Source organism: Chiloscyllium punctatum, chromosome 25, assembly GCF_047496795.1.
Source record: "Chiloscyllium punctatum isolate Juve2018m chromosome 25, sChiPun1.3, whole genome shotgun sequence".
Taxonomy (NCBI): domain Eukaryota; kingdom Metazoa; phylum Chordata; class Chondrichthyes; order Orectolobiformes; family Hemiscylliidae; genus Chiloscyllium; species Chiloscyllium punctatum.
In genome coordinates this window covers 86,179,063-86,205,735 of record NC_092763.1, presented here as the reverse complement: position 1 = coordinate 86,205,735, position 26,673 = coordinate 86,179,063, and the positions used below count along the sequence as shown (strand labels likewise).

General features: G+C 47.0%; 1 protein-coding gene across 3 annotated transcripts in view; it reads right to left on the bottom strand.

Moving 5' to 3' along the window:
* arhgef6 (Rac/Cdc42 guanine nucleotide exchange factor (GEF) 6) overlaps window positions 1–26,673 on the bottom strand; it is a 157,578-nt gene that overhangs the window by 118,477 nt on the left and 12,428 nt on the right. For 2 of the 3 annotated variants that reach the window (XM_072595636.1, XM_072595637.1), the window contains exon 2: window positions 15,025–15,108. The exons of the other annotated variant lie outside the window; for it this stretch is intronic. In XM_072595636.1, the coding sequence (XP_072451737.1) occupies window positions 15,025–15,108 (84 nt within the window). The remainder of the gene's footprint in view (window positions 1–15,024; window positions 15,109–26,673) is intronic. 3 annotated transcript variants of the gene reach the window in all.

Here is a 26,673-nt window from a genome sequence, read left to right as displayed (position 1 = left end):
TAGCTCAAATCCTCCAGATCTGGCGACATCCTTATAGATCTTTTCTGAACCCTTTCAAGTTTCACAACATCTTTCCGATATGAAGGAAACTAGAATTGCATGCATTATTCCAACAGTGGCCTAACCGATGTCCTGTACAGCCGCAACATGACCTCCCAACTCCTGTACTCAATACTCTGACCAATAAAGGAAAACATACCAAACGCCTTCTTCACTATCCAATCTACCTGCGACTCCACTTTCAAGGAGCTATGAACCTGCACTCCAAGGTCTCTTTGTTCAGCAACACTCCCTAGGACCTTACCATTAAGTGTATAAGTCCTGCTAAGATTTGCTTTCCCAAAATGCAGCACTTCGCATTTATCTGAATTAAACTCCATCTGCCACCTCTCAGCCCATTGGCCCATCTGGTCCAGATCCTGTTGTAATCTGAGGTAACCCTCTTCGCTGTCCACTACACCTCCAAATTTGGTATCATCTACAAACTTACTAACTGTACCTCTTATGCTCGCATCCAAATCATTTATGTAAACGACAAAAGGTAGAGGACCCAGCACTGATCCTTGTGGCACTCCACTGGTCACAGGCCTCCAGTCTGAAAAACAACCCTCCACCACCACCCTCTGTCTTCTACCTTTGAGCCAGTTCTGTATCTAAAATGACTAGTTCTCCCTGTATTCCGTGAGATCTAACCTTGCTAATCAGTCTCCCATGGGGAACCTTGTCGAACGCCTTACTGAAGTCCATATAGATCACAACTACTGCTCTGCCCTCATCAATCCCCTTTGTTACTTCTTCAAAAAACTCAAGTTTGAGAGATGATTTCCCACGTACAAAGCCATGTTGACTGTCCCAAATCAGTCCTTGCCTTTCCAAATACATGTACATCCTGTCCCTCAGGATTCCCTCCAACAACTTGCCCACCACCGAGGTCAGGCTCACTGGTCTATAGTTCCCTGGCTTGTCTTTATCGCCCTTCTTAAACAGTGGCACCACGTTTGTCAACTTCCAGTCTTCCGGCACCTCACCTGTGACTATCGATGATACAAATATCTCAGCAAGAGGCCCAGCAATCACTTCTCTAGCTTCCTACAGACTTCTTGGGTACACCTGATCAGGTCCTGGGGATTTATCCACCTTTAACCGTTTCAAGACATCCAGCACTTCCTCCTATCTAATCTGGACATCTGTCACCATCTATTTCCCTACAATCTATATCTTCCATATCCTTTTCCACAGTAAATAATGATGCAAAATATTTATTTAGTATCTCCCCCATTTTCTGCGGCTCCACATAAAGGCCGCCTTGCTGATCTTTGAGGGGCCCTATGCTCTCCCTAGTTACCCTTTTGTCCTTAATATATTTGTAAAAACCCTTTGGATTCTCCTTAATTCTATTTGCCAAAGCTATCTCATGTCCCCTTTTTGCCCTCCTGATTTCCCTCTTAAGTATACTCCTACTGCCTTTATACTCTTCTAAGGATTCACTCGATCTATCCTGTCTGTACCTGACATATGCTTCCTTCTTTTTCTCAATCAATCCCTCAATTTCTTTAGTCCTCCAGCATTCCCTATACCTACCAGCCTTCCCTTTCACCCTGACAGGAATATACTTTCTCTGGACTCTTGTTATCTCATTTCTGAAGGCTTCCCATTTTCCAGCCGTCCCTTTACCTGCAAACATCTGCCTCCAATCAGCTTTTGAAAGTTCTTGCCTAATACCATCAAAATTGTCCTTTCTCCAATTTAGAACTTCAACTTTTAGATCTGGTCTATCCTTTTCCATCACAATTTTAAAACGGATAGAATTATGGTCGCTGGCCCCAAAGTGCTCCCCCACTGACACCTCAGTCACCTGCCCTGCCTTATTTCCCAAGAGTAGGTAAAGTTTTGCACCTTCTCTAGTAGGTATATCCACATACTGAATCAGAAAATTGTCTTGATTCTGGTTAAACCAAGATGGAGAACGGGAAAAATTTCTGGCTGTAACAGCTGCCCCTTTTTTTGAGGTATTTTCGGTGCTGGAGGTGATTTCCTCGAATTTCAGGAGCAACAGTTACTGTTTTATATGCTGTTGCAATTATTTTGGAACTTTGGGAAAAGTCAAAACAAAGGAAGCACATCAACAGCAGCTCAAACCGATGGCCAACGTTCCAGCACTGGAAACTCAAACACAGCCTCTCACAAACGCAGATACAAAGTGCATTTTTGCAAACTGACAAAATCAAAATAGTTCTTTGGAAATCAATCAAGGATGTTTCTGTGATCAATACATACCCGATCTATCTTTCACAACAAACTTTACTAACTCATTGTCTCATATTCCTGCTGTTTGGTGAGATTTTACCCCATACTATCCCTAGTTGTCTCTGGGGTGAAAGTTGGGGTCACCAGGAGGGTCTCTCGCAGCTTAACTGACTGTGCTGCTGGGAGGATCCTGAGACATGGGAGCTCTGTACTTCCACTGTTTGCAATGGAGGAATAGTTTAACGCAAGGTCAGAATGAACAAAGAGGGGAAAAGCAGCTTCCTTTCCCAGTTTGCACAGATTTCAAAATGCTCAACACAGAATCTTCAAACAGTGACTCTGCAAAAGGTGTCTGGAATGAAAAACAAACAGCAGCTCGAAGCTTTGCCTGGGTGCCAGTGATGTCTCGATGGGAATAGTTCACTTCTCCAAAGCAGAAGGTTGAGAGCTTAGACCCGCACCTTCCACCCACAAGTATTTATCCAGGTTTCCTAAACTGTATTGATATGATTCACTTCAACCACTCACTGTGGAAGCACGTTCCATGTTCTTAACACTGACTGGAGAGAGAATTCCCCAAAGTCCCATTTATTCATGGATTTATTAATGACTAGCTTCCCTTTATGATGTCTAGTCTTGGACTCAACTACAAGTAGAAACATGCTCAAGAGCTCTCATTGATGAAAAGATTCAAAACCGAATCCAAAGTTCAGCCTTCGCCAAACTACAGGTAGGAGGCTGGAAGAACACTGTCTTACAGAGGTTCACCGGCCTCTCTTCCAACCTAGTTCACTGCATCTGCTGCTCCCGATGTGGTCTTCTCTGCATCAAGGAGACCAAATGCAAACTTAGGGAACGGTTCACCGAGCATCTCAGCTGGGCCCACAGGGGCTGACCGGACCGCCCAGTCACCGCCCATTTTAATTCCCCTTCCCACTCCCTTTCTGATATGACCATCCTTGGCTTTCTCCATTACCACAATGAACCAAACTGCAAATTGGAGGAACAATACCTCATCTTCCGTCTGGGCAGCCTACAGCCTGGAAGACTCAACCATGAGTTCTCCAATTTCAAATAACCTCCCACCCCATTCCCCCGTCTCCCTTCCCAGCCCCTCCCCCTCACTTCCACTTCTCCCAGCCACCAACCGGATTCATTCCTCTCATTGACCAACCAGGTCGTACCCTTGGCCTGTCTTCACCCATGCCCACTTCACAACCCTGTCCCCACCAACCCCTTTATCTGCAGCTCCCCCGACATCCACCCCCCAGTCCTGAAGAAGAGTTAAATGCGAAACATCGATTTCTCGTCCCCCTGATGTTGCCTGCCTTGCTGTGTTCCCCCAACCTCTTGCCTGTCCCTCCGATGTTGCCTGCCTTGCTATGTTCTCCCAGCCTCTGCGTGTCTACTTTGGATTCCAGCATTTTCTGATTTTTTGTGTCTATTCTCCAAACTATGGCAGTAAATATTTGACCAGAGAATCTTCCACAAGGCAACAAAAGGTCCTGGTTCCATCACCACCCTGCTGTATTGCAGTGAGAGCTGCAATGTGGATCAGAAACAGATAAGTGCATTAGAGAAATTCCACCAGCATTGCCTCTCCACAACCCGGCGGGGGGGGGCACTGAAATATCTGCATCCTTCTTGAAGCAACTCCATAAACATCAGGCAAAGCCTTGATAAAACCAGCTACACTGGTGGCTGTACCCAGAAGCTAGACAGCAGTTCCCAGGTTAAGATCTGTCATTTTGACTCTCAAATGGTCAGTGTTTCAGGGTGTGGTCAAAGAAAACACTGCATAGATGCTCTGAAGCTCAGGAGCATTGATGGGTGACAACGTGGCCATCAAGCTGCATCACACCAGGTCCAAACACCTTAACGATAAGGCAGAGGGGAAGGAAAAGGAAACCAATCCCACTCTTCAATCCCATTCCCTCACAGGAGATCTGCATGCAAAGACCTGCCGTTTAAGAGTCCACCTATTCAGTCACCTGAAGTCCCACTGCAGCAAGTCGTGACCCTGAGTAGACACAGGGAGCAAAGTGGGGGGCACAGCGAGATAGTCGAGAATTCCAAGGAGTGACGATCATCAACAAATCAGTCGTGGTCCATCCATACTGCACAAGAAAGCACAACAATGTCTCTACTCCCTGAGAAAATTCGTCATGTCCTTAAAGACTTTTGCCAATTTTTATTAAATGCACCATACAAGGCATTCTATCCAGACGCATCATGGCTTGGTATGGCAACTGCTCTGCCCAGAACCAGAAGAAACTACAGAGAGTTGTGAACACAGTTCAGTCCATCAGACAAACTAACCTTCTATCCATACTTCCCACTGCCTCGGGAAGGCAGCCAATATCAAAGATCCTCCCACTTCGGTAATAATCTCTTCCAACCTCTTCCGTCAGGCAAAAGATACAAGAGCTTAAACACACATACCAACAGATTCTTCCCCGCTACAAGTAGTCTCCTGAATGGACATCTTAAATTTTTAAGTTAACATTGATCTTACTTTGTGCATCTTCTCTGCAGCTGTAACATTGTATTCCTCGCTCTGTCCTATGACCCTAACACACTGATCTGCCTGTACTGCACACAAAACAAAACTTTTCACAGTACCTAGGTACATGTGATAATAGTAAATCAAATCAAGTAACAGTTACTGCCGATAAAGACCTCAATCAAGTTATTCTTCAGTCTTCTCTCAGAAAGGAAGATAAAGAGATCCAACCTGATCAACACTTCCCTTTATTGGAGGCTATAATTAGCTCGTTATAGATGCAACATCACAACAGAAGTGAAGGCACCAACAAATTACATTTGGTAAAGACAGCAAATGTTTCCAACTGTGTTTTGTTCCAAGATGAAAACTCACTCTGGATAAAATGCTACAAATATCTACAAGAAAGTTATACAAGAAAGTTTGCAAGCACAGTTAAAGTGTAAAAGGATTGAAGTTCTTCAGTTTGATTTTTAAATTGGGTAAGGACTGAAGTACACTTTTCCCACTGGGCTAGCCATACAACACAAGTTACTTGGCTCCCCACTTCCTGAGAGGTTGACAGCTCTGACCATGCCCCATTCTGGTATAACTGCCCAGCCTGGAGCTGCCAATGTCAGAGTGTCTAACCACAGGGCCCAGCCTGATCAAACTGCACCTCACATCCTCTCCAGCTATCTTCCTATACAGATTTGTATCTACATAGAACGTTATAACACAGGCCCTTCGGCCCTCAATGTTGCGCCAACCTGTGAAATTAATCTGATGCCCACCTAACCTAAACTCTTCCATTATGATCCACTGCCCATTTAAATGCCTTTCATGTCAGCAGGTCTACTACTGTTGCAGGCTGGGCATTTCACCTTCTTACTGCTCTCCAAGTAAAGAACCTACCCTTCATATCTGTCCTAAATCTATCACCCCTCAATTTAAAGCTTTGTCCCCTTATTTTAGCCTTCTCCCATCCAAAGAAAAAGGCTCTCTCACTGTCCACCCATTTTAACCCTTTGATTATCTTATATGTCTCTATTAAGTCACCTCTCAACATTCTTCTATCCAACAAGAACCAGCCTCAAGGCCCTCAGCCTTTCCCCATAAGACCTTCCTTCCATACCAGGCAACATCCTAGTAAATCTCCTCTGAACCCTTTCCAAAGCTTCCAAATCCTTCCTATAATGCAGTGACTAGAACTGTACGCAATACTCCAGGTACGGCCTTACCAGTGTCTTGTACAACTGAAGCATGACCTCGTGGCTCTGAAATTCAATCCCTCTACCAATAAACGCCAACACACCATATACCTTCTTAACAACCCTGTCAACCTGGGTGGCAATTTTCAGGGATTTATGCACCTGTACACCAAGATCTACACTGCCAAGAATTTTACCATAAGCCCAGTACTCTGCATTCCTGTTACTTCTTCTGAAGTGAACTACCTCACATTTTTCCACATTAAACTCCATTTGTCACTTCTCAGCAGATCTCTATCTTATCTATGTCCCTCTGTAACCTCTGACATCCTTCGGCACTATCCGCAACTCTGCCTACCTTAGTGTCATCTGCAAATTTACTAACCCATCCTTCCACACCCACATCCAGATCATTTATAAAAATGACAAACAGCAATGGCCCCACATCAGATCCTTGCAGCACACCACTGGTAACTGAGCTCCAGGATGAACATTTCCCATCAACCACCACCTTTCAGCTAGCCAGTTTCTGATCCAAACCACTAAATCACCTTCAATCCCGTGTATCTATGTGTAAACTAATTAAAAAGAAGCCGTTACCTGAGGAGTCCAGTTCTGAGAGTTTGTAGTATTCCCTATCAATTCGAGGTGCACACACTGGGATGGTTTACATTCCAAAATATTGTCCTAAATATTTAAAAATATATCTGGAAGAGAGAGACATGACAGCTGCTCTGAAAAAGAAGTGAGACATCCCAGAGAGAATTCTACATGAAACTAGACATCTCGAGAGTAAAGAGAACCCAGGAGAGTGAAACAGGACTGAAGGATTACAGGGAGATTTCTGCTGCTACACAGTAACTACAAAACAGAGCGCAGCCTCTGTAAGATCAACTATATCACTCAGTTCCTCCCAAAGTCTCCTCCAGGTCAGAGCTCACTGACTTCATCCAATACTGGAGCCTGATCCAGGCAAATGGATTTAGAAAGAAAGGCCTGCATTTATTTAGCATCATCTGTAGACTCATGTTCCAAAGCACTTTACAGACAATTATATGCTTCTGAAGTGAAATCACCGTTATCATGTAAAAATAAATACAAACTTGACATGAGCTGGAAGACAGGAAAACACAATATCTTACCCCTAGTCTCTCACAGACACCTCTAACTGGTCTGTACACAATCAACTGAAATGTGACGAATCACAACAAATCCGACAGATGCTAGGTTACCCATTCAAAAGTCAGAATGCACAGCACGGTAATCTCCATAAGCACAGTAACTGAAATTGGAGAAACTCTGCAGATTTGGCAGCATTTGTGGAGAGAAAGCAGAGTTAATGTTTCAGGTCCAGTAATCCTTCTTCAGACCTCTGCTTTCTCTCCACAGATGCTGCCAGACCTGCAGAGTTTCTCCAGTAATTTGTTTCAGATTTCCAGCATCTGCAGTTGTTTTACTTTAATTTCTACAATGTTGTGCTCACACCCCACCGTGAACAATGCGCCTAGTTCTGATCAGATTCACTTCAAGCACTGGCTCCCATTCAGGCCACACACACCTAGAAGAAGTGATATTAGACTCAAAACGTAAGCTGTTTCTCTCTCCACAGATGCCAGACCTGCTCAGTTTCTCTAGCATTCACTGTTGGTTTTAAATTTCCAGCTTCCGCCGTTGTTTGGTTTTATTTTTGGAACTCTCTTAGTACTGGAACAGTGACAAACTAGATTACAGACTAAATTCTCAAATTAACCACCTTCCAGGAGGCAAGAATGTCTGAAAATGATCAAAAAAATGAGCAGAAACAGACTCTTTAACAAATGATGCCTAAACTTAGCTCTTTATTCCTGCTCTCTAGAAGTACTTTCTATTAATAATACAAATACATATACATTGCATTAATAATAGACACAGGAGTGAATAATTGAGGGGATTAGATAACACAATTAGTAACCCACAGCAGTCACATGAAACAGTAGTTTATACTGCCATCCTTATCCCATGCTGTACATTTGCTAGTAGTACGTATATAGTTTCAGTTTAGGACAGTTGTGTAAGTTAGAGCACCTCCCAAGAACTGCTCACATCCCAGGACCATATCATTTATACAGAATCACAGACACTTTTAATAAGACTTACAGCTTGTCAGCAAAAACACATAAAAACTCCATTTGAATAACAACCTTCAGCCACGACTTAAAAATCAAGAATCCTTCCTGGACAGCAGTAAATTTGCCAAGCACAAGACAAGACTTCCCTTCCCTTCAAAAATTTACCAAGAAAATAAATATTTTACTCCACAGTCAGATCGTGCCCATCTGGCTCAGAATGGATGTTGGGTTATTGAGTGACCCCAGCCTACTCCTCTCACTTACCACTTTAAAACTACCCCCACCATATTAAGAATAACTTCAGTTTTTATAGCATCTCAAACATAACAAACATACCAAGCAGTGACTAAAGTGACATCGAGTTCTGTAGGTTGCATAAGACAGATGTCAAAAACCTTCATCAAGTAGGGAGGTTTTCAAGAATATTTCAAAGGAGTGCGAGGTTGAGAGGCGGGGAAGGTTGGAGAGGAAATTCCAGAGGTTCGGACTCAGATTGCCAAAAGCAGGCCACTAATAGTAAAAACTGACAAAGCACAGGAGGCTCGATGTGGAGCAGTGGGAGCTGGGTGGGATTGTGGAGATGGAGAGGAGGTAAAGAGGCCACAAACCATTTTGCAACAAGGAGGCAAAGCTTAACATGAAGGCACTGTCAGAGTGAGACTTGATATAGGAAGCAAAGTACAGGGATGAAGGTGAGCACAACCTGGTGGGAACACAATGTTTAAGTCTTGAATATTCCAAGATTCACTCAAGGGTGGGAGCCATTAGAAAACAGCAGAATAATTGAAATCAGAGGCTCAGGGCTTCAGCATCAAGTTATCCAATGGGCAGGGGAAAGGATACACGAAAATAAACTCACAAAAAAATGAAAAAATCCTCACAAAGATTTAACTCTTGCGAAAACTTCACCTATCTTAATATTGCCCTAACATGTAAATCATGTGAGTGACTGCAGCATCAAGGAGCTCTCGCAAGATGGAATCAAAGGGAAACTCTCCACTGGTTAGAGTCATAACTGACACATAGGAAGATGGTGGTGGTTGTTGGATGTCAGTCTTAGCTCCAGAACATCTCTGCAGGAGTTTCTCAGGGTAGTGTGCTAGGCCCAAACATCTTCAGCTTCCTCAATGACCTTCCCTCCATCAGAAGTGGGGATGTTTGTTGATTATTGCACAATGTTCAGCATCTTCATGACTCCTCAAATTCTGAAGCAGTTCCTGTGCCAGGCAATAACCATCTCCTGAGCTGAAAATGTGTTCCTGGAAAAGCGCAGCAGGTCAGGCAGCATCCAAGGAACAGGAGAATCGACGTTTCGGGGGCTTATGCCCGAAACGTTGATTCTCCTGTTCCTTGGATGCTGCCTGACCTGCTGCGCTTTTCCAGCAACACATTTTCAGCTCTGATCTCCAGCATCTGCAATCCTCACTTTCTCCCCAATAACCATCTCCTTCAAATAAGAGACAACCTAGCCACTGCCCCTTGACATTCAATGGTGTTACCATTACGAAGTCCTCCACCATCAACATCCTAGGAACTATCATTGACAGAAACTCAACTGGACTCACCACATAAACATAGTGACTACAAGAGCAGGGCAGAGGCTATACATCCTGCAGCAAGTAACTCTCCTCCTGACTCCCCGAAGGCTGACCAGCATTTTCAAGACACAAGTCAGGAATGTGATGGAATACTCCCCACTTGCCGAGATAACTGCAGCTCCAACACTCAAAAAGTCTGACAGCACTCAGAACTAAACAGCACGCTTGATTGGCATCACTTCACAAACATTCACTCTCTCCACCAATGCTCAGTAGCAGCAGTGCATACACTATCTACAAGATGCGCTGTAGAAATTCCCCAAGGTCCCTTTGACAGCACCTTTCAAACCCATGATCATGACATCTGGAAGGACAAGGGAAGCAGATACATGGGAACACCACCACCGCTGACGTTCCTTCACAGTCATTGGGTCAATACCATGGAGTCCCTTCCCTATCTATACCACATGGCCTGCATTCATTCAAAAAGATGGCTCAGCACCATGCTGTCAAAGGAAATTTGGGATGGTGGCAAATGCTGACCTGGCCAAGAATACTCATATTCTTTGAACAAGTATTGGCCCTTGGGAGGTTACTGCACAACAGACCACAGAATGTTACTTGAAAACAAATGCATTAACTTGATTCGAATTTCCCTGAGCACGGATACCAAGAGGTGAATATAAACAAGGCACTAAACTAATACAGGAATAGGAGAGAATAAATAAAGAAACTTTTGGTTTTGGTGCATGCATAGATCATGTTGTGAGATTGTTGGTTCCAGGGACTGGAAGATAAAATCCAGGCTGACTCTGTTGCATTGTCAATTATACTTAATCTTTCCATGAAATTTGTTTCACAGCTGGCTGTCAAAACTCCCAGCCTCAATACTTCAATGATGAATGGGGTGAGTTCTTCAGTGTTCTGACCAATATGTATCATGTAACCCAAACCATGAGTGAGATTGTCTGGTCCCATTTCTGGGAGATTTCAATTGATTGAGGAAAAGAGTATTTGAGGACTAGGATCTAAAACCAGAGACTGAGGCCCTGGTTTATTGAGATACCTTGATCTCATTGCTTCCAAAAGCTTGAAAAACATACACACCTCCAGCAGAGCTTTCGCAACATCCTACAAACTCAGTGGCAAGAAAGGCCATCTGACTGCAGTGGCCTCTCCCAAGCCAATGTGCCAAGCATCAAAACCACCCCAATGGCAGAGACATGTTGTTAAAGTTCCTGACACCAGACTCCCAAAGCAACTGCTGTACTTGAAACTTGGTTGAAAGAGAAGACTCCGGGAAGAATGGCAAAAACATTTTAGGGACGCCCTCAGAGCATCGCTTGATGTCAAACAGCACCGCCAATTTACAGGAGTCCCCGGCCTGTTACTGACCAAAAGAAGGCATCAAAGATACCACAGGACTTCACCAACAGATGCAAAGGATGATTCAAGGTTCAGACAAAGCACACAAGCCTCCAAATGAGACATTGACAAACAAGGCCCACCCCCCACACAACATCACAGAATGGACATTACTCTCCTCAGAACCTCTGAGCCACAGTAGCAGCAAGTCATCCTCTAATCCTGAGGGACTGTATAAGAGGAGCTATTTGTGGGAGGTTTCTGTGTGTAAACTGGCTGCCAGATTGTCAATATCCCATCAGCAGCTACACTTCAAAAGTAAGAGAAAGGGAGGACTGCAGATGCTGGAGATCAGAGTCAAGAGTGTAATGCTGGAAAAGCACAGCAGGTCAGGCAGCATTTGAAGAACAGAAGAATTGATGCTTCAGGCATAAGCTCTTCATCAGGGCCCTGATGAAGGGCTTATGCCCAAAACATCAATTCTCCTGTTCCTCGGATGCTGCCTGACCTGCTGTGCTTTTTCCAGAACCACACTCACGACTTTACACTTCAAAATTACTCTATTTTGTATCACGCTTTAGGACATCCTGTAGTCATGGATGGCCTAAGTCTGTTATACAGCAATAGGGCAGTTCACCTCACATGCAAGTGAACATGCAGGGGCTGCTGGGGAAGTGGGGAACCTGATGTTACAATCTTAGCAAGCATTGCGTCATTTATTATTTTGAAATCAAGAACTGAGAGTTAAGTTATTAAAACCCCATGTTCCACTTCTTACTGTTAATCAATGTGATTCACATTAAGTCAAGATCTCAGTGAATGTTCATCATTGATGTGAAGAATGTGTACAAGACAATTTTCTGATTCAGTATGTGGATGTACCGACTAGAGAAGGTGCAAAACTTGACCTACTCTTGGGAAATAAGGCAGGGCAGGTGACTGAGGTGTCGGTTCAGGAGCACTTTGGGGCCAGCGACCATAATTCTATTCGTTTTAAAATTGTGATGGAAAAGGATAGACGAGATCTAAAAGTTGAAGTTCGAAATTGGAGAAAGGACAATTTTGACGGTATGAGGCAAGAACTTTCAAAAGCTGATTGGAGGCAGATGTTCGCAGGTAAAGGGACAGCTGGAAAATGGGAAGCCTTCAGAAATGAGATAACAAGAATCCAGAGAAAGTATATTCCTGTCATGGTGAAAAGGAAGGCTGGTAGGTGTAGGGAATGCTGGAGGACTAAAGAAATTGAGGGTTTGGTTAAGAAAAAGAAGGAAGCATATGTCAGGTATAGACAGGATAGATCGAGTGAATCCTTAGAAGAGTATAAAGGAAGTAGGAGTATATTTAAGATGGAAATCAGGAGGGCAAAAAGGGGACATGAGATAGCTTTGGCAAATAGAATTAAGGAGAATCCAAAGGGCTTTTACAAATACATTAAGGACAAAAGGGTAACTAGGGAGAGAATAGGGCCCCTCAAAGATCAACAAGGCGGCTTTTGTGTGGAGCCACAGAAAATGGGGGAGATACTAAATGAATATTTTGCATCAGTATTTACTGTGGAAAAGGATATGGAAGATATAGACTGTAGGGAAATAGATGGCGACATCTTGCAAAATGTCCATATTACAGAGGAGGAAGTGCTAGATGTCTTGAAACGGTTAAAGGTGGATAAATCCCCAGGACCTGATCAGGTGTACCCGAGAACTCTGTGGGAAGCTAGAGAAGAGATTGCTGGGCCTCTTGCTCAGATATTTGTATCACTGATAGGCACAGGTGAGGTGCTGGAAGACTGGAGGTTGGCAAACGTGGTATCACTGTTTGAAAAGGGTGGTAAGGACAAGCCAGGGATCTATAGACCGGTGAGCCTGACCTCGGTGGTGGGCAAGTTGTTGGAGGGAATCCTGAGGGACAGGATGTACATGTATTTGGAAAGGCAAGGACTGATTAGGGATAGTCAACATGACTTTGTGCGTGGGAAATCATGTCTCACAAACTTGATTGAGTTTTTTGAAGAAGTAACAAAGACGATTGATGAGGGCAGAGCAGTAGATGTGATCTATATGGATTTCAGTAAGGCATTTGACAAGGTTCCCCATGGGAGACTGATTAGCAAGGTCAGATCTCATGGAAGACAGGGAGAACTAGCCATTTGGATACAGAACTGGCTCAAAGGTAGAAGACAGAGGGTGGTGGGGGAGGGTTGTTTTTCAGACTGGAGGCCTATGACCAGTGGAGTGCCACAAGGTTCGGTGCTGGATCCTCTACTTTTTGTCATTTACATAAATGATTTGGATGCGAGCATAAGAGGTACAGTTAGTAAGTTTGCAGATGACACCAAAATTGGAGATGTAGTGGACAGCGAAGAGGGTTACCTCAGATTACAACAAGGTCTGGACCAGATGGGCCAATGGGCTGAGAAGTGGCAGATGGAGTTTAATACAGATAAATGCGAATTACTGCATTTTGAGAAAGCAAATCTTAGCAGGACTTATACACTTAATGGTAAGGTCCTAGGGAGTGTTGCTGAACAAAGAGACCTTGGAGTGCAGGTTCATAGCTCCTTGAAAATTGAGTCGCAGGTAGATGGATAGTGAAGAAGGCGTTTGGTATGCTTTCCTTTATTGGTCAGAGTACAGGAGTTGGGAGGTCATGTTGCAGCTGTACAGGACATTGGTTAGGCCACTGTTGGGATATTGCGTGCAATTCTGGTCTCTTTCCTATCAGAAAGATGTTGTGAAACTTGAAAGGGATCAGAAAAGATTTATAAGGATGTTGCCAGGGTTGGAGGATTTGAGCTATAGGGAGAGTCCGAACAGGCTGGGGCTGTTTTCCCTGGAGCGTCGGAGGATGAGGGGGTGACCTCATAGAGGTTTACAAAATTATGAGGGGCATGGATAGAATAAATAGACAAAGTCTTTTCCCTGGGATCAGGGAGTCCAGAACTAGAGGGCATAGGTTTAGAGTGAGAGGGGAAAGATATAAAAAAGACCTCAAGGGCAATGTTTTCACGCAGAGGGTGATACAGGTATGGAATGAGCTGCCAGAGGAAGTGGTGGAGGCTGGTACAATTGCAACATTTAACAGGCATTTGGATGGGTATATGAATAGGAAGGGATTGGAGGGATATGGGCCGGGTGCTGGCAAGTGGGACTAGATTGGGTTGGGATATCTGGTCGCAGGTTGGACCGAAGAGTCTGTTTCCATGCTGTACATCTCTATGACTGGGCAATACAAACTAGCTTATCTTATTTCCAAATGACAGAAACAAAGTGTTTCAGTTAGAGCTGGGAACAGTAATTGCTGAGGCACTGGTGTTTGGATTTAATGAATGAAATCTTATGCTTCGAGCTGTCTTTAACAGAGTCCAAATACTGGTCAACACAAAGTGATCGAAGCAGGGAACAGGTACAGTTGGAGAGCATACAAGATAAGCAACTTGTAGACTATAGAGCACAGCTCTAACTCAAGTGAAACAGCAATTGAAACTCATCAACACAGTGTACAAGGATGATGGAATAGAGCTGCCTGAGGGTCAGGATGCAAGCATTGCAAAGTGAAAATACATGGGGATGTCAGTGAAGTGTTTGAGAGGGCTCATGTTGGTATTGGACAGCAAAAGGAAGGGCAAGGGAAGTAAAAGTGCCCAGGCAGCTCAACTGAGAGACAGATGGAATGAAAATACACATGCTATCAACAGATCGTAATAAATACAGTCTACCAAGGATATTTAAAAAGGAGAAACCTGTAGCTAACAGAGTCAGGCTCTAAACTCTGATAAAAATCCAAATACAAGGAGCAGTATGAGACACAAACAGATGCAGAAAGACTAATTTCAAGAGGAACAACTACTTGGCCCCAGTCCCTCCCACCCTCACTTTAAAAGGGCCATAAAACTCACCCCCCCCCCCCATCCCCCAATCCCCATCCCCATCCCCCACACCCCCCACCCCCCCCATCCCCCTATCCCCATCCCCATCCCCCACACCCCCCCATCCCCCTATCCCTAACCCCCCACACACACACCCCCCACCCCCCCCACCCCCCCACCCCGGGCCCGGTGATGGTGAGGGACTGACCTCCAGGTGAAGGGCCGAGCAGCTCCTGAGGAACTCGCGGATGTTGGCGCAGCTTTCACTCTCGGTCCTGGGCTCCGGACACACCTGAGGGACAGGGACACACACAGTGAGAGAGAGAGAGAGAGGGGGGTGGGGGCTGTGCGGACACACCGCGGCCTGGGCCTCGGGGCCGGAGCCGGGAGCAGGCCGCGATCCCCGGGCTCACGTTCATATTCCGCCCGCTCCCCGGCTCCACCGAGCGGTGCCCAGAGTCGGCACTGACAGCGGGGGGGGGGGCCCCGGCCGGACCCACTCACTCCCCGCCCCACACCCTCCGGGATCCGGGATCCGGGATCCACTCCCAGCCCGCCCCGTCCCCCCCAAAATAAACACAACCCGGGATCCACTCACCCCCCACCCCCCTCCCAGCCCGGGATCCACTCACCCCCCACCCCCCTCCCAGCCCGGGATCCACTCACCCCCCACCCCCCTCCCAGCCCGGGATCCACTCACCCCCCACCCCCCTCCCAGCCCGGGATCCACTCACCCCCCACCCCCCTCCCAGCCCGGGATCCACTCACCCCCCACCCCCACCCCCCTCCCAGCCCGGGATCCACTCACCCCCCACCCCCCACCCAGCCCGGGATCCACTCACCCCCCACCCCCCTCCCAGCCCGGGATCCACTCACCCCCCACCCCCCTCCCAGCCCGGGATCCACTCACCCCCCACCCCCACCCCCCTCCCAGCCCGGGATCCACTCACCCCCCACCCCCACCCCCCTCCCAGCCCGGGATCCACTCACCCCTCACCCCTCACCCCCACCCAGCCCGGGATCCACTCACCCCCCACCCCCCTCCCAGCCCGGGATCCACACACCCCCCACCCCCACCCCCACCCCCCTCCCAGCCCGGGATCCACTCACCCCCCACACACCCCCCACCCCTCACCCCTCACCCCCACCCAGCCCGGGATCCACTCACCCCCCACCCCCCTCCCAGCCCGGGATCCACACACCCCCCACCCCCACCCCCCTCCCAGCCCGGGATCCACTCACCCCCCACACACCCCCCACCCCTCACCCCTCACCCCCACCCAGCCCGGGATCCACTCACCCCCCACCCCCCTCCCAGCCCGGGATCCACACACCCCCCACCCCCACCCCCCTCCCAGCCCGGGATCCACTCACCCCCCACACACCCCTCACCCCTCACCCCTCACCCCCACCCAGCCCGGGATCCACACACCCCTCACCCCCACTCCCACCCAGCCCGGGATCCACTCACCCCCCACCCCCCACCCCCCTCCCAGCCCGGGATCCACTCACCCCCCACCCCCCTCCCAGCCCAGGATCCACTCACCCCCCACACACCCCTCACCCCCACCCAGCCCGGGATCCACACATCCCTCACCCCCACCCCCACCCAGCCCGGGATCCACACATCCCTCACCCCCACCCCCACCCAGCCCGGGATCCACTCACCCCCCACCCCCCTCCCAGCCCGGGATCCACTCACCCCCCACCCCCCTCCCAGCCCGGGATCCACTCACCCCCCACCCCCCTCCCAGCCCAGGATCCACTCACCCCCCACACACCCCTCACCCCCTCCCCCACCAGCCTGGGATCCACTCACCCTTCTCCCCACCCCCCTCACCCCCACCCTGCCCAGGATTCACTCACCCTCCCCCACCCAGCCCGGGATCCACTCACCCCCCCATCCCTACCCCGCCCGGGTCCGCTCACCCCACCCCACCCCACCCCACCCGGCCCGAGATCCACTCACCTCCCCCACCCCCACCCAACCCGGGTTCCACTCACCTCACCCCCCCCCCCCCCCCAGCCCGGGATCCACTCACCCCCCCCCTCCCCACCGAGCCTGGGATCCACTCACCCACCCAGCCCGGGATCCACTCACCCCCCCCCCCAGCCCAGGATCCACTCACCTCACCCCCCCCCCCCCCCAGCCCGGGATCCACTCACCCCCCCCTCCCCCCAGCCCGGGATCCACTCACCCCCCCCCCCTCCCCCCAGCCCGGGATCCACTCACCCCCCCCTCTCAGTGTTACTTCAGTGTTACACAATAACATATGATGTGGCATTTTATCAGTGCATTCTGGAAATTTAAGTTAAGTGGAGACTGGTTCCCCCTTTTCCCAGCATGTGTTACCACCTGAAATAACACAAAAGGATTGGTCAAACGTGATTCTCCCTTTCACAAAACCCTGTTGACTCTACCCATTATTTTGAACATATTCATGTGCCCTATTATAACCTTGTTAGTCTTAGCTTTTAACATATTCATTATGATAGATGAAGTTTCTGCCTCCCTTTTTGAATTATGTTACATTTGCTAGCTTCCAATCAATGACACTATCCCCAAATCAAGGGAATTTTGGACAATTAAAACTATTGCATCAACTTTCTCTCTGGCCACTTCTTTTACGACCCTGGGAAAAAGTCAATCAGGAACTGCACTTGTCAGCTCACAGCTCCGACAATTTCCTCAGTACTTTCCTGAGTTGCAAACTGAGCTAAAACCAAAATTATTTGAAGATGAGGAGCAGATTGAGCTGGCTGAATAGCTGGTTTGCAATGCAGGGTGATGTTAACAGTGTGGGTTCAATTCCCATGCTGGCTGAGGTTACCATGAGAGTCCTGCCTTTTCAACTTCAATCTTTGCCTGAGGCAATGTGACCCTCAGGTTAAATCATCACCAGTCATCTCCCTCTCTTTAATAAGAGAGTAGCCCTATGGGGCCATAGCTTTAGTTTAATTTTCCCTACAGTGTGGGAACAGGCCCTTCGGCCCAAAGTCCACACCGACCCTCCGAAGAGGAACCCACCCAGTCCCATTTCCCTCTGGCTAATGCACCTAACACTATGGACAATTTAGCATGGCCAATTCACCTGGCCTACACATCTTTGGACTGTGGGAGGAAACCAGAGCACCCGGAGGAAATCCATGCAGACACGGGGAGAATGTGCAAATTCCACACAGTCACCCGAGGCTGGAATCAAACCTGGGCCCTGGTGCTGTGAGGCAGCAGTGCTAACCACTGAGCCACCGTGCCACCCCAATTAAGTTGCTTTAGCTGGTTACTAAGTATTGCTGAAACCTTGAAGGTTCTGAGGGTCACTGGACCTGAAATGTTAGCTCTGCTTTCTCTCTGAAATACTGCCTGACCTGATGAGTTTTTCCAACAATTTTTGTGTTTTTTTTCTGATTTCTAGTATCCACAGTTCGTCCAGGTTTTTTTATTGCTTCAATCGTCACAGTGAAAACTAGGAACAATAATAACTTTCAGAATCTTCCAACGTGCAGAGTACTTTAATAACTGAAGGAAAATCCAATTGTGTGCAACAAATAGTCTGGTTAGTGACACAGATGTCAGATAGTGTCGCAGGCACACACATGATGGCAGGGTCACAGGTCCAGGGGGAGTCTGTAAAACCCACCTGATGGTCCCATGACTACCCACATACACCCCACCCACCCAACCTGTCTACAACTTTACAGGAGGGTTGGGCGCACAGACAAGGTCTGAACCACCCCTGCCCAAATTCAGGCCTTTGGCCAATTATGGGCTGATGGGAGGAGTTCAGAGATGGTGGGAAAGCCCATCAGATCACTCTACTGAGTAAAGAAAGGGCCTTGATTATAGATCCCCTTTTGAAGATCCACATCCAACCCTTCAAGGATGGGCCACCCTCACTGTCCAGTATTCTTTCGCCCTCTCCCCATTCGCCACCACCCTACACCTTCCCCCTTCCAAGTCCAGGCACACCTGTACTTTTAGAAATTAATTCATTAAAAAGCAATCAATGAATGCCAAGAGGCCATTCTGCCCCTCAAGCCTGTTCCATTGTTCAATCGTTGCTCCCGAACCCCCGATTTCATGGTCATCATGGCTCAGTTGGTTGCACTTTTCCCAAGTTAAGATATTGTGGGTTCAGGTCCCACTCCAGGACCTGAGCACAGTTTAACATATGGTAGTGGGCAGGTGGGATCTTTTAGAGAGGTCATTTTTGAGATGAGATGTTTATCTAGTGCCTCATCTCCCACCTGAGGTGGAAGTAAAATATCCTCAGGCAGGATTTTGAAAAAGCAGGAGAATTGTATCCATTGTCCTGGTAAATATTTATCCTTTAATCAACATCAACAGAAACAGATGGTTCCTGAAACTACTTTCGGCAGAGAGTTCCAGATACTACTCATTGGGTGAAAACTTTCTTCCTTAAGTCCCCTATTAAGCCGGCTGCCACGAGATACAGGACCAGAGTAGGCCTTCAGCCTACTGAGTCTGTCCCACTATTCAATGAGATTGTGGTTGATCTGATAATCCTCACCTCCTCTTTCCTGCCTTTCCCCCATAACCCTTGATTCCTGTACTGATTAAAAATCTGTCTGTCTCCGCCTTGAATGAACTTAACCGCTTCACAAAGAACAAAGAAAATTTACAGCCCAGGAACAGGCCCTTTGGCCCTCCAAGCCTGAGCCGATCCAAATGTACTGTCTAAACCTGTCGGTCAGTTCCTAAGCATCTGTATCCCTCTGCTCCCCACCTACTCATGCATCTGTCCAGACACATCTTAAATGAATCTACCGTGTCTGCCTCTACCACCTCTGCTGGCAACGCGTTCCAAACGCCCACCACCCTCTGTGTGAAGTACTTGCCGCATGTATCCCTCTTAAACTTTCCACCTCTCACCTTGAAAGCGTGACCTCTTGTTATTGAATCCCTCACCCTGGGAAAAAGCTTGTCTCTATCCACCCTGGATTAGTGGTGCTGGAAGAGCACAGCAGTTCAGGCAGCATCCAACGAGCAGCGAAATCAACGTTTCGGGCAAAAGTCCGATCCACCCTGTCTATACCCTTCATGATGTTGTAAACCTCAATCAGGTCCCCCCTCAATCTCCTTTTTTCTAATGAAAATAAACCTAACCTACTCAACCTCTCTTCATAGCCAGCACCTTCCATACCAGGCAACATCCTCATAGACCTTCTCTGCACCCTCTCCAAAGTGTCCACATCTTTTGGTAATGTGGCGACTAGAACTTAAACCTGCTTCCTTGGTGGTTGACCCCTTCACTCAGGGGACAGTTTCTTCCTAGTTGCCATATCTATGCCCCTCACTACTTCATACACCTCAGTCAGGATGCCCTCTCAGCCTTCTCTGATCTCAGGAAAACAGCCCTAGACTATCCAATGCTTCTCCATGAGATTTCCATAGGTCCACCTGGGAGGGTAGAAAGGAGCTTGGATTAGCATCTGATCTGAGTAGCAGCACCTCCAACAGGGTAGTGCTCCCTCAGTGCTGCACTCCAAGAGTGCTGGCTTCTACTAAGTACTCAAGGCTCTGGAGTTGAACTTCATCCCATATCCTTGTGACAACTGAGAAGTTCCTCAGCAAACCCAGCTGACCTCTAAAGACTGGGAAGCTTAGACTGTAACTAAGCAAAGTGTTAGAACCCCCAACATCCAGAAGGAAAGTCCATTTCAAATAGACCAACCCCTCCCCTTGGATAAAACCCACCCAAGGCCTGCAGCAATAACATGCTGGGGAGAGTGGAGTGCAAAAATAAGGCCGAGAGCCAGACTTCCTCAGTGGGACACAGAGACCCACCCTGACAGCTGCCAATCAATTTGATTAAAAGGAAGGAGAAAAATCAATGAGTGAGTGAGTGAAGAGTTGGTAAGTATTATCATTTTTGAAGTATGGTCTTTGTTTTAACTCAAACTGTGATGATTATTTGTGGGACTTATCAGTACCAGTGAGGGTTTATTTAATAACTGTGAGGTGTTTGAGTGTCTGTAAGGTTTTTTTTTAAAAGTAGTAATGAATAAGGGAAAGCCATGAGAATGTAAATCTGATAAGGGAAGTCCAGAACACTCCCCATCTCCTGGATAACTATTTATGCAGCAAGTGTTGTTAGTAGCAGCAGTTTGAACTCCAGGCTTCAGAACGTGAGCAGCAGCTTGAGTTACTGCTGTGCATCGGTGAGGCTGAGAGTGAAGTGTCTAACATATTTACAGATCTGATCGCTTTGCAGTGGATGAAGATGCAGGGAGAGGGGGAATGGGTGACCACGAGACATGTAGCATATGTCCTCTACGCTGCCAAGATATTCTGAGATCCCTGCAGTCAGCACTATCTATTGTGTGCTGAAAGTGAGGACTGGAGATTAGAGTCAGGAGTGTGGGTGCTGGAAAAGCACAGCAGGTCAGGCAGCAACTGAGGAGCAGGAGAATCAATGTTTCGGGCAAAAGCCTTTCATCAGGAACTTCGTCAACAATTAGCAGTTGTGCACCCACTCAAGCAGTGTCTGCCCAATGACACTCTGCACAGGTCATGGTGTTTGCCCCGGACATGGTATTTCGGGAGGAATCAGTGCCCAACTTCGTGGACAGGGACCTGGAGGATGTTATTGTCCAGAAGAGGGCTGTTCTTTCCCACATGACAGGCAGACAAGGCCACATTACAAGACCACGCCAGCCTGGTCTGAGATTGCTACCTGGGTCAGTGCAGTCTCAGGCATCTTCAGAAATGTCCAGCACTGCGGAAGGACAATGGCATTCTCCACTCCCCCAGCGTAAGTACTGTCTCATGTTCACTCATTCTCTGCCATTGCAGCCACCTTTTTAGGCTCATGCTCTATCACTTTCACTAATGCCTCCAAAATCTTCCCTCACTCACCCCAACCCTTACCACTAACCACGTATCAACTCTTCTGCCGACTCACTCGCTCAGGAACCACACCAATTTTCCCCTCTCTCTATCGACACTAACAGCTATGCCACCTACTCATTGCCTCCCTTCCTCTCATTCCAGGAGGAAAACCCATCCCACAAACAAGCAGATTGAGTCAAGCTGGGAGGTAGAGTTTGAAACATTTGGCTCCTTAACCCCTTTGTAAAGAGTAGCGGACTGTAATTGTCCCAAGGGGGTTGATTAACCGTGCACAAATCCCTGGACTGTATCAGAAGCTGTCCTTCCTATGTCAGGACACCCTCACTGAAAGCTGTCTCCCTTGATTTGACTCTTCTTAGACTTTGAAACATAGCCATTAGGTTGAAGTACACAGTAGGTTTGCCACCGACATCACCAGTCACTGGTCACAAGTGAGATTGATATGGTACCATGCCTCACAGCAAAATATCCGCCCCTTGACTGCTCACTGCTAACAACCATGACGACCATGGGTTTCCTAAGAGAAAATTGTGTTTGTTTAACTTGCTAGAGCTTTCTGATGAGGAATTTGGGGGGTGGATCAGGGCAATGCTGTTCAGGAGATGTATATGGACTTCCAAAAAGAATTGGATAAAGTGCCATGCAACAAGCATGTGAGTAATGTTACAGCTCATGGAGTAAAAGACACTGTAGCAACATGTACATGAAACTGGTTGAGTGACAGGAAACAGAAAGTTGTGTTCATGGATCTTTATTGGTCTGGGGGAGGTTTGTAGTGGAGATCATGAACGATCAGGTGAAGTCCCTTGCATTTCTTCATTTGTGTTAATGATCTAGACTTTGGTATGCAGGGCAAATTTTTTAAATTTGCAGATGATGCAAAACTGGTGGGAATTGTAAACTGTGAGGAGGATAGTGTGGAACTTCAGAAAGATTGACAGGTTTATTGGGTGGGTGCATAGGTGGCAGATGAAGTTCAATATGGAGAGCGGAGAGGTGATACATTCTTGTTAGAAGACAACATAAAGTAAAGGGGATAATTCTAAAAGGGCTGTCGGAGCAGAGAAAACTGGATCTACATGTACATAAATTACCAAAGATGGCAGAGCTATAAAATTTAAAATAATTAATAAAGAAAGGAAAAATTATATGAAGGAAAGCCTTTTCACTCAGTGAGTGGTCAGGATCTGGAAGGCATTGCCTGAGAGTCTAATTAAAGCAGGGTCCATTGAAGCTTTCCAAAGTGAATTAGATGGTTATTTGAAAAGTGCAGGATTACAGGGACAGTGAAGGGCAATGTCACTGAGTGACTTACTCAGTTGGAGAGCTGACAGAGATAGGATGGGCTGAATATCCCTCTGCTGCCCTGTAGCAGTTTTATAACTTTCTTGCTGGGCAGCAGCTTGAATAATCCCAGACCTCAGTAGGGCATTGTCAGGACGAGAGGAGGCCCAGGCAGATCATCAATGGCAACTGAGCACAGGTCAGGGCCTATACTTTTACAGCAGGGAAGATCTGGACAAACCAAGGAGGGGCAGAGAATGGAGTTGGGGGGGGGTGCAGTTTGGAGCCCAGGTGTGAATGAGAAAAAAGGGGGTGGCGTGGAGTTACACATTGGGCAATCACAATTGTTGCACCCGCTCCCATCTTTCCTACCTTTTTGCACCAACCCTTTCAATACAGCTTCTGTATTCTGACCCACCTGGCACTACCCAGGATTCTGTAGCAGCGGAGGTAGATTGGGTCACTCCATTTGGCAGTTAAAGGCCTCACTAGTCCAAGGGCCAGCCTAGAGGCACCTTACCCATTCCTTGCCCTTATTATGAGAAATGGGTCTCTGATGGACAGGAAGCTAGTGTTGTGGGCAAACAACATATTTTACACATACCCATCAAAACTATGCCCAGCAGGGTATGGTAGGGTGGGGGAGGGAGGGAAGCGGGGAATATAAAATATGGCCCAGAGACTCTTAAAGGGCTCCCAGCGGCAATCTGTCCAAACCTCACCCTGTCCAGGGTGAAAGGGATGGTTATTCTCAAACAAAAAGGCTTAACTTGTGTCTGTTCCTACATGCTGATTTACCACTTCATCCTGACAATAACACATCCACTGGCATGAGGTCACCTAGCTCAGGGCTCCATTGCAATAACATCAGTAATAAATCATCAAAATGGATTCAGCTTTTCTTACTGCTTGGCCTCCTGCAAGCTGTTTATATTAGAGGGGGCTGGGAGTCCAAACTCACACCCTGAAAAGGTGATTAAGTCAGAAACTCTTGTTCCATTTAAACAGCATTTAGATATTTACTTACATTTCCATAGTCTCCAGGGCTGGAAAGATGGAAAATGGGATTTGTTGATCAGATCTTTATTGAGCGTTGTGGATATAATGGGCTGAAATGCTTTCTTCTTTGCTCCTAATGTCTATAAGTCTAATATGACGTCTAGCCTCAGTCTAGTGTGCTTTACCATGAGGGACCATTAACAATGAGAACTGTGTCAGTACAGCTAGGTCTCCAGAGAATGTGTGTGCATAATAGAGTCTGAGAGAAAGGAAGCCCAAAGAGAATTGCGTGAAAGGAAGAGGAAGGGCAACACAGGAAGGATAGGGGGAGAATGGAGTGACAGAGAGAGGGACAGTGAGAGAGGGAGGGAGGGAGAGAGAGACAAACAAACACAAGGGTGGCTTGTACATAGTAAAGATGGTTATAAAAGGAATATGATCGTACATTCAAGTGAGAGAACTAGGCTGACACAGGGATAGTATCATGAGACAACACATGCTGGATGTCTCATGATGGTGAAATTGTGAAACAATCTAGATTTGAAATAACGAGTCATTGATCTTCTGTTTTAGCAAGCTAACATTGGTTAAACTAACAAGAGTTTGTGTACTTAACATTGTGTTTATTTCATAAAAATGTTTAGACAAAAACTGCAACATGCTTCATGAAAGGTCGTGTCAGAGACCCTAATAATGTCCTGACACTCACAATGAGAGCAGCCACATCATGTTGCTGGAGAGGTAAACATTGGCTAGGACACCAAGGGAATTCCTCTGTTCCTCTTCAAAAGAGCACTGTGGGATCTTTAACATCTATCTAAGTGAACAGGCAGGACCTTATTTTAATATCTTAATGTAAGGTACCACATTTTTCTTTTTCTTCATTGACTAGAAACTGGACTGGAAATCAATGCTTCAGCAGTGGTCAACTGGCTCAATGACTGTCCTATCGGGAACCTTTATTGACTTGTCCAATTCCTCTCCCCACCCTCAGCATTTCCTTATGGAACAGTCCTGCCTCAGCACCAAGAGATGTTTGTGTCTAGAGCACAACTTGTTAAAGAATGAACCAGCACAACTCACTGGACCACAACAAACCCCACTCCTGGGCAAGTGTCCTCTGCCGACTCCTCCAGAGTCACCCTGGAGAACAAACAATACCCTCCAACTACTCGACTTCATCATCAACGGGCTGCTCAATGCACATTCTCTGCCCCTTCCACTTCCAACACAAACTAGTCATTCACAGATGCAAAAGTAAAATATGGAAGATGCTGGAAATCTGTAATGGAAACAGAAAATACCGGAATTCCTCAGATCAGACAGCATGAGTGGAAACAGAAAAACAGAGCTAACATTTTAGGTTATTGATGATTGAACATTTTTGTTAGAGTGTGATCCTTTGTTCAGCTACATCTGCCACTCCTCTCCCTCTCCAATTCAAGTACATTTACCCGAGCTCGGAAACTCTGCTGTTTCTCTCATTTCTCGCCTTTCTGAGACCATTTTGTCCATGAGACACCATTTTCCATAAACTGCAACCCCTCCAGGCACCATGTCTTGTTCCGGCCTCTCCATTCACAGATAAACTAATTGTTTCCCCGCCCCCTTTTATAACAATCAAGAACTTCTCCTTTCTCAAAAAAACCAATTTCTTTCTGTCTTCCATTTCAAACTACTGGCACCATCTTCAATCTGTGCTGCCTCTCCTTCCACATGGTGTGGCCTTTCAAACCAGTGTTTACAAAAATTCCCACCAGCTCCCACTCCAATCAGGTTTCCATCAAAGTCAGGCTGTGATAGGGATGAGCTGGCATTCTCCATGATAATGGCCACAGTAAACAAGCTCTCCTCATCCTCAACCTCCTATCAGCCTCTGGTATTATCTACCACGCTATCCCATGTCATTGTCCTGTCACCACTATCCAATTTTCAAAGCCCTCCATCACCATCACCATCACCATCACCATCACCACCTCCCATTTTAATAGAGGGCTGTGGAGGCAAAGTCATTGAGGGTATTTAGGAGATATAGCTAAGTTCTTGGTTGGTAGGGTATCAAGAGTTATAGGGAGAAGGCAGGGAATTGGAGTTGAGAAATGTATCAGCCACAATCGAATAGGGAAGATGACTTGATGGGCCAAAATCGCCTAATTCTGTTCCAATATCTTAGTCTCATTGCCAATGTCAGATGTGCAGGTTCCTCTAGTTTAACATCTACGTCAAAGTCACTGCCTTGGCCACAATTCCATTCCCTCGATCAGGATGAACCAGACTGTTCCACAATCCTGAATTTCTCGGACTCAGACTCTCAACCACTGAGACTGCCCACCTTGACCCTGTTTACAAAGTCTCATTAATCCACTCATTAGGCTCTTCCTCACAGCCTCTATGATCCTCATTTCCTGAAACTACGATGCTCACATCCAAAGCCACAACAAGTGACCGTCTCACATCACCACTTTCACTGGTCTCCACTTGCGTCAACACTTCAATTTTAAAATTCTGTGTTTAAATCATTTCACCAACTCAACCCTCCCTGTCTCTGTAACCCCCTCAAGTCCCTACACCCCCTCCCTATCTCTGTACCTCCTCCAGTCCCTACACCCCCTCCCTATCTCTGTACCTCCTCCAGTCCCTACACCCCCTCCCTATCTCTGTACCTCCTCCAGTCCCTACACCCCCTCCCTATCTCTGTAC